This window comes from Priapulus caudatus, unplaced genomic scaffold, assembly GCF_000485595.1.
Source record: "Priapulus caudatus unplaced genomic scaffold, Priapulus_caudatus-5.0.1 Scaffold38, whole genome shotgun sequence".
Classification (NCBI taxonomy): Eukaryota; Metazoa; Priapulida; class Priapulimorpha; order Priapulimorphida; family Priapulidae; genus Priapulus; species Priapulus caudatus.
This window is the reverse complement of record NW_014577099.1, coordinates 503,344-511,665: the sequence shown is the minus strand read 5'-3', so window position 1 is coordinate 511,665 and position 8,322 is coordinate 503,344. Positions and strand designations below refer to the sequence as shown.

The 8,322-nt window shown below is 39.8% G+C and overlaps 1 protein-coding gene across 3 annotated transcripts in view; it reads right to left on the bottom strand.

Moving 5' to 3' along the window:
- Positions 1–1,296: 1,296 nt before the first annotated feature.
- Positions 1,297–8,322, bottom strand: part of LOC106819037 (homocysteine-responsive endoplasmic reticulum-resident ubiquitin-like domain member 2 protein) — a 26,220-nt gene continuing 19,194 nt past the window's right edge. For all 3 annotated transcript variants that reach the window (XM_014823700.1, XM_014823713.1, XM_014823707.1), the window contains exons 8-9: positions 3,745–3,859; positions 1,297–2,964 (exon numbers count right to left, since the gene is read on the bottom strand). In XM_014823700.1, the coding sequence (XP_014679186.1) occupies positions 2,785–2,964; positions 3,745–3,859 (295 nt within the window). In that variant the 3' untranslated portion in view covers positions 1,297–2,784. The remainder of the gene's footprint in view (positions 2,965–3,744; positions 3,860–8,322) is intronic.

Here is an 8,322-nt window from a genome sequence, read left to right as displayed (position 1 = left end):
TGGCATGTGCACATCCGACATACACACGGGCCAATTGACCCGAGATAAAGATGGACCACCGACCACGTAAATCAAATAACGGACGCGTCGTGGGACATTTTGTGATGCACGTTATTATCGCTGCTTCATTGCACGGAGATTTATTTGACAAGCATAGACTTCGTCAAGAAAGATGTGTTGTGGATAGATTTGACATGCATAGAACGAGCGTGTGCGAACAGACATACACAGTATGTAATAGAGCGAACTAACCATCGCAGCAATAATCAATTCAACGCGTTTACAAAACCTGTTTTACAAAACCTGCGGGTTCGTGCGACGCTGTCTGCCACGTTGTTGCGCGCAAACACGCACGCGGTTTCGCGCCGATGAAGAGTCAGCTAGGACGTCGCTGTCAGACACATCGTAAAATTAATGCTAATGTTAATGCTTAGATAGCACTTAAGACTAATGTTAAGACTAATTTTGTTTCTGACAACGGGCCCCAGGGCGCCGGCTCACAGGACTTTAATCACGGGACTCGCCCACGAAGGCGATTTGCCCTGTGCTGAGAGTGCGGTAGAACCATAGAAATAATATAGATAGACTAGTATATATTATTTCTATGGTAGAACACGTGCATGCACGCCGACTCCCTACCTCCTCAATCTAATGCGGGCTAATCGAAGGAACGCGAGTAGCGCATTCGTCTGAGCTAAGTCGTAGTTAATACACGCGGTTCTGTACTTAGCGTACACGCGTTCTTAAACTGAGTGCGTGCGTACGTGGGAAGGTATGCATGTATGTCTATGTGCATGATTGCGTGTGTATACGTATAAACAAGTATATGGGTTACAAACCCGCACGCACGTTGCCTAGAGTATTATATATCATATATGAACAATTATAATTATTTTTCTTGTTAAATTTTTATCCAAACTATAATACCTGGTACATTTTAATCTCGATGCTTTAATATAAAGATAAGATGCGATTATGTATAGTATAGTGTGTGCTAAGGATATCCGATTTTCTGGTCCTACTGTGTGCTACTTTTTTTACTTATTGCTATATAATGTGAATCCTTATATTTAATACTAAACATGCCTTTTTCATAAAATTGCTGCGTCGATAATCAGACACAGAATTACTAAATGAATGTGAAGGTCATTTTAAATTCCAGGCTTAACTGCGCGCAAACCTACTGAGATTGCACGTAGATTGCTCCCAATTCTACCTTGATGTTGTTTCATGTCTACTCATAAAAGCGTTTTAGTGTCAGCGGTAGTGCTTCCATTACAGCATAGCCAAGAATCGTTCTCCATAGGGACGCACTTAAAAACCTTTAATCGAATATAAAACTTCTCTACGCACACAAATTATACCTGCTGAATACATCGCCATAGAACATTTGATATTTCCAATAAAATGCTACAAAAAAAATTGATTTGTAACCCATAACGTATTTCCATATTTATTCTGAATGATTTTTCTTAGACCGACGCATACGTTTAGTTAAATACGCAATTCCGCGAAATAACCATTCTGTGTTGTGATTCCGGGAAAGAAACCTGTAACCGCAGTAACCTGAACAAATTAAGCTGTAACAAGTTATACCAACCGAACTACGTCTGCAGTTACTTCTTTACATGCTTACAAACTACTGAACTGGTTGCATCTTCGAACAATGAGGTATTCTGTCAGATATAATTTTAAAATAAAAGCATTGCCCAATTTGGCAACATCAGCCAAGTATTAATATGACAAGTATGTATTTTATAAACTAACCACATCAGCATTATTTCTTTGTTAGCGTAATGATTTCTGTTGTTCGTTATCTACCCCAGGCAAAATAAAATTTTATAGGAGAATTTGCACCTTTTAAACAAAGCCGTGTAATTAACATAATGACAGTTGAATGTGCACGTGCTTTGTAAAGATAAACATATATTATAACTATTTAAATGAGAATCTCAATCATCATAATTTAACCTCGACGCCAGAAATGCACATAAATATATTTCTATACAACGTCGAAGTCCACAGTTACTTCAGTACTCATTCATACTAGTCCTCTCATCCTTAAATCATTTGCATATTTAACACAATAACAAAAAAATCTTACAGTTACAGAAGTTAAATAACGAAAGGCTTGACTATTAACTGTAGCATTTAAATTTAGGAAACAGAAAAGAGAACCTGGGTTTAATTATATTGCATCTACAGACATGAGAACAGGTTGAGATGTTTTTGGAGGAATTATTTCATGTTTGTTGATTTATTTTGTGTAGCACACTGTCCTGCTAGGGGAGTCTGGGGGCATGCTCCCCAGGAAATTTTTTTAATTTGAAAGGGCAGATAGGCCCTTTCCATGCATTCTGGGGAAAATTGTAAGTCCATTCCGTTCTTAGTAAAAGACCAATTTCGTGACTAACAATTCTAAGTCTTGTCATTTTCTATGAAAATTTCAATGTTTTATGTGGCATGCCCTTAAAGCATGCCTTAATTTACATTACATAGATACACCGCGATATTTACCTGGAGTTCTGTTACTTCTGTGTGAAATTTGACGTACTTTTCCTGACTTTTTATGAAGTTTAAATTAAAAATGGTGTCCATTTTGACAAAAATAGTACGCATTACCCCCTACGCTTTTTATTCGTTTTTTGCATCAATCTCAAGAATGGCTAAAATGAAAACCAAAACCCAGAAATCCGCAAATCCGCGGGAAATTCTCATGCTTGCACCCATTCAACAGTGACAAAGAATGTAATTTTCATGTATTCATCATTTCATCTCATTTGATTAGTTGGCATTCACGGGTAGTGGGCGCTCTGGAATTAGGGAAGAGAAAAATGTGACTAGAAATGTCCACATTGTTGCCAGTGGAGATGGCTGGGGTGGCTCCGATTGCTGAATCCGCACAGGGTCTGTGTTTTGTTCTGTTTCCGCCACTTCCTGTTGGGCCTCCTCAGCTTGGCCACCCTGCAAAAATTTAAATTATATTGATTTTGAAGCCCAACTCTAAAGTTGTTCGTAATAGTCAGAACTACGAACTTTACCACAGCGTTTTGCTCATATGTTCAGAGAGTGAATGAATCAGCTGAAAGATTGGACCTCCTTTCAAGGTACAAAAGATCACTGGACAGCTGACAGGATCAGTAGAATGTGCATTTGATGTTCTTTTTAATAAAATAAAATAAAGAAAAAACGGTAGGGCCTCTGTTTCTTACTGGGCCTGTTGGACCTAGTATTCGAACACATCTCTGCAGCTCATTGTAGTGTTGCTTTAAAGGCCAGACACACTAGGCGATTTTAATGCGATCTAATCGGGCGACTTTATCGCCCCATAATATCGGCCGATTCTATCGCGCGAGTCGAGTGGACACATCACGCGATTTAGTCACGTGACTGAAATAATCACCCGATAATATCAAAACGTTTTGATCGATGCGATTGAATCGGGCGACTAAATCGGCGGCAACTGACGTACTGGACACATTAGGCGATTTTCACCAGCGATTTCGTCGCCCGATTTCGTCGCCCGATAAAATCGCCTAGTGTGTCCAGCCCTTTACATTGCATCGACTCATTGTTGAGGCACAGCCACAGTAACGAGCACAAGTCGCATTTCACAAGTTCCATATAGTACATACATCTAACAAGTCAGAAATACTGTTCTAGACTACACAATCCAACATTCCGAAATATCGTCTCCTGTACATTCTATCACAATACAGTTATTTCGAAAATGGAATAAAATACCTGCTGCAAATTATCCGGCTGCTGTTCCTGTTGCTGCGGTTGTCTTTGTGGTGCCTGCACTCTGTTGTTGTTGGCATTTACTCTTCTCGCTATCATGAAAAATCCCTTCTGATACCTGATCATAGAGAAAAATCACTTTCGTCAGAGAGTCACATGAAAATATAAACGCTACGCAGTTATATTACGAACTGAACCATTGGCGCTTCGGTGAGGGGATGTTTCTGAGAGTCGCGGATGTGTACTGATATGGCAATAACGTGATAGCGTGCATCCAGGTAGCAGTAGCCACGCTTGTGTGAGTAAATACTTTCATTTCTGCCATGATATCTTGTTCGGTTTCTATTTAAAATGATGGGCGGTTAAAACAGCCATTGCTATAGACAGAGCAGATTATTTTTTATCCCTATTTATTCTAATAGAAACTGCCTGCATGTTAGGGTTAGGCAGAGATTTTTTCAGTCGCCAAACGAGATCACCACGTTAGCACTGTTATAAGAATGTAAAAAAATCAAGTTGACATCACAACCCAACCACTTCAGGGTTAGGCAATACAGGGGAAATGCCAGTGATCTCTAGTTATTTGCTCTGAATCATGTCACATTTTCCGCGGTGTTACATGACTGAAATCCCATGTAATCATCTGGACACCCCAGATCGGTCCAAAAGTGGAGGATAACCGTGGAGAGAGAAAGAACACAGCTTGGTTAGCGATCCTGAAAGCACGAGAGAGAGTCATAGACAGAACTGGAGTGGCAGAAGGTCATTGCAGTCTTATGGGCCACGAGGCGCGAAGAGGATAAGTAAGGTAAGGTAAATGGCTGAAATAATGTGCTACTTGCAAAAGATTCGGATGTCGTAATGAATCAAATATATCACAAAAATATTGGAAATGAACCGAATGTAATATGCCCACGACCCTTTCCATCAACCGTATCTATAAAACCAGAATACTTGCATTTAGATTGTATTGTAGAAAAGGGGATAGTGTTTATATCAGATGGGATAGTAGTGAACAAATGATTCCTGTGCCAACGGGAACATATTACTGGTAATGCGTTACAGTCGGAATAACATATCAACCGCCGTGGAGTTTTGGTTGGACGCTGTGGTAATGGAAACCTGCTCAACACACTGCTGATCCATCGTCGTATAATAACGTGGGAATATAAACCTAATCAGTAAATTAATGTAATGTTATTCACCAACACTCATGGAAAGGTCATCTTTGGTACGGTATTTCGTTTCCCGAACTGCGTCAATAAAGCACTGTGATTCAATATCTAATAGCGCTGGCCGCAAATCAATAGTAGGCCTAAGCGTATTGATGAAAATGTTTGACTGCATAAACCACGACAAGAGCCTCTTCGTCCAATTCAGAGCACTTATACCCAGCAGAGAACAGCACACACGCCTGAAACTGAATAGTCCATATATATTTATATGTCACAATGCCACCGAATATCTGTCCTCGCTCCCAATTCCACCTTCCTATGACTCATGATACAATCATCTCGCGTTGAAGCGATGTGGTAAGCCACGGGTGTGATAAACGACACCTCACATATATTTATGAGGTACATTCAACCTACTGGCTAATGGAAAAAACCCTAGATACGTCGGCTAAAGCCCAAATCCGGTGAGAACTGCAATCTAGGAATTTGCGAATCAAATATCACAGCAGGAAATTGTGATTGTACAGGTGTTGTGGACGAAAATTGCACACAGAACATCCAGCAAATAATGGAAGCTATCAACGCATAGCAATCATTTATCAATCAATGAATTTTTGTAGTAATACGTAGATCGCATGCAGCTCATTTTGTGTGTACCTTTACCTTCCTAAAAACAACGCTACGCGGTGAACATGTTCATTAACTCATAATTGTGTACATACATAATTAATAATAAATAATAACAACGCGTGCCGAGGGCACGCGTTGGCCTTAGCCTATGCCATCTCGGGTTCCACGTATATGTATGTATTCATGGTTCCATGCTTAGCTAAATACGTGCGAGGGTCGCTACTCCTCTTGTCCGGACCGTTTCACATGATCTATCTCTTTTTGCTGAGTGCTAAGCAGAGAAAAAGACATACATAAAGTTCGTGGTATTTGTATGAGGTTACAAAAACAAAGCTATTACGACAACAACAGCAGTACGTTTTCAAATTAACAGGTAGCAGCAGTTCTCATTCCACCGACCAAACACCCGGTCGCCTTTGCTTTTGGTGTCGGGGTTGGCTTGTAACACCGACTAATTACGCGCAAAAACTTCGTCTTGAAAAAAACTAAGTAAGCTACTCAGTTGCAGGATTCTGAACTCCAGTGTGTCTGAGTCTACCTACGCTCGGCTCGTGTCTGCTGAGTGGGCAATTACAACGCTCTCTTTTTATCGCCAGAACTTAGCTTATTATAGTAGGTAGGCCAGAGTGCATTCACCCAATTATTTACACATATAAATCAATATGCTCATATTTAGATGTGTCTAGGCCTAAAGGTATTCAATTTAGGTATAAAATAGATGATGACCGGGGTAATAATACCAGCAGAAATCGTGCAGTCTTTCTAGACACTCGTTGTTTCCACTGATTTATCGGTGGCAGTAATAGTTAGTTATAGTGGTAATGACGAGGTAGCGTTGCCCGCTGTGGTGATTAGCGAATTCTCTCGAGAGGCAGTTGCCCGGTAGCTAGATTGACTTAATGGTACTCTAACAAATAACAACAACGATGAACTCATAAATAAATCAAACGCCAACTGACAGCTTCGTAAAATGAGACCGTTTGCCTACGTGCAGTTTGGGATCTATAAATTCAAAACATCGATCTACAGTGATATATAAATTTATAATACATAACTGTGGAATGTAAGATGACAATAATGCGATTTTGAATCGTAAAAGACATTTTCAAACTGCAGGGGTATTTCATTCTGGCAAGTAACTAGTAGCCTTCTAGCACTGGCTTTAAATCGTGAGGGTTTAATGAGATATAAATTGCTCAAATATAAGCATACAAAACGTGCGAATAGTTTTAGGCATTAGACATTACATAATCATTGACGTTTCACATAGCAATATAATTTAGGCTTACTGTCATCAGTTACCTGACGTTGCTCTCATTGCAAAAAACACATTATGATTAAAGGTTAACATCAACAAAAATAGCTGGGAAGGGGTTTGTGACCTTCTGCCAAATCAATATGTTGTTTGATTAAGTATACAGAACCAAGAGATTGCATGTTTATTTTCAGCTGCTTTCGGATTGAAGGCCATTCTCACACGACAGTAGCCTGCATCATTTATGTGCATGAAAATGATATGCATGCTGGACTGTAATCCAAGATCCTTTCCAATATAAGCGAACTGCCATGACATGCATCGAGTTACGCAATCCGGTGTATATGGTTGTATTGTATAGCCAAAGCCGTTTCCTCGTGTCTAATTACTCCCCTAAGCAGTTTACTAAACACTAGAATTTAAGCTGGGCTAGATTAAAAGTTGTCAGGGATTAAGGAAACCATTGCGCTCATGATTGTCAAGCTTCATACTAAGAATATTATAATCCTACTGCACTTAAAAATATGTCGGGTCTCATATCATACTTGTCTCTTTGGATTATGGAACATGTTTAACGGCGCTTAAATATGAACCATGAATGTGTGAACAGAACGTACGATAATGTCGACTTCATCGATACCCTTCGAAGCACTTACATCCCCCATACACACCTTTTCTTGAAATGTTCCTGCCATTACGGCACGGCAAACGGAAACGTTACTGGAAGTATCATTTACTAACTGCCGTCAGAGGAATTTGGCGTTTTATGACTTTGATCATGCTGAATCGCTTCCCAATCATCTTTATATTCAAATTGAGTTGTAAACAAAAGCTATATGGTGCAAATTCAAGATAATGAGGTGGTTGTGGGTGGACAGTAGCGTTTTAACCTCCAAAATGTCCACATAGAGGCGACTGCTGGCAGTACTGTCAGGCTGGAAGATCCACGCCTCTCTCAAAAGTTTTACAATTCCCCCACAGCAAGCTAATTACCGGTAGCAGTAAGACCATTATAAAACTTTGTATGCTTCCGTAGTACCTTTAAAACAAAATTTCATGTTTTTGCACGTTTCTCATTAACGTTTCCCACAATAACTCTCTCTGTCACAAACACATCCTTACGTAAAGCAAATTCATGCTATGCAACAGTGTTGTAGAGGAGCGATTAGTTGTGTCCCGAGGTGTTGGATGGTAAGCATATTAACCCTACCTAATGAAGTCACCAATCATCACGTGTTCATCAGGAGTGGCAATTTTCTCAATCCTTTTGATCACACCTCTTATTTCTAATAAATAATAATGAATAATTTAATAATAATAATAATAACAATATAATTGGATAATTTTTTAGTCAGGTGACTTTGGGCAACCCCAGAGTAGAAGACGAGAAGCTCTCTCTCTCTCTTTTCTCTCTCTCTCTCTCTTTCTCTCTCTTTCTCTCTCTCTCGTTTGTGCGTTGTGTGTGTGTGTGTGTGTGTGTGTGTGTGTGTGTGTGTGTGTGTGTGTGTGTGTGTGTGTGTG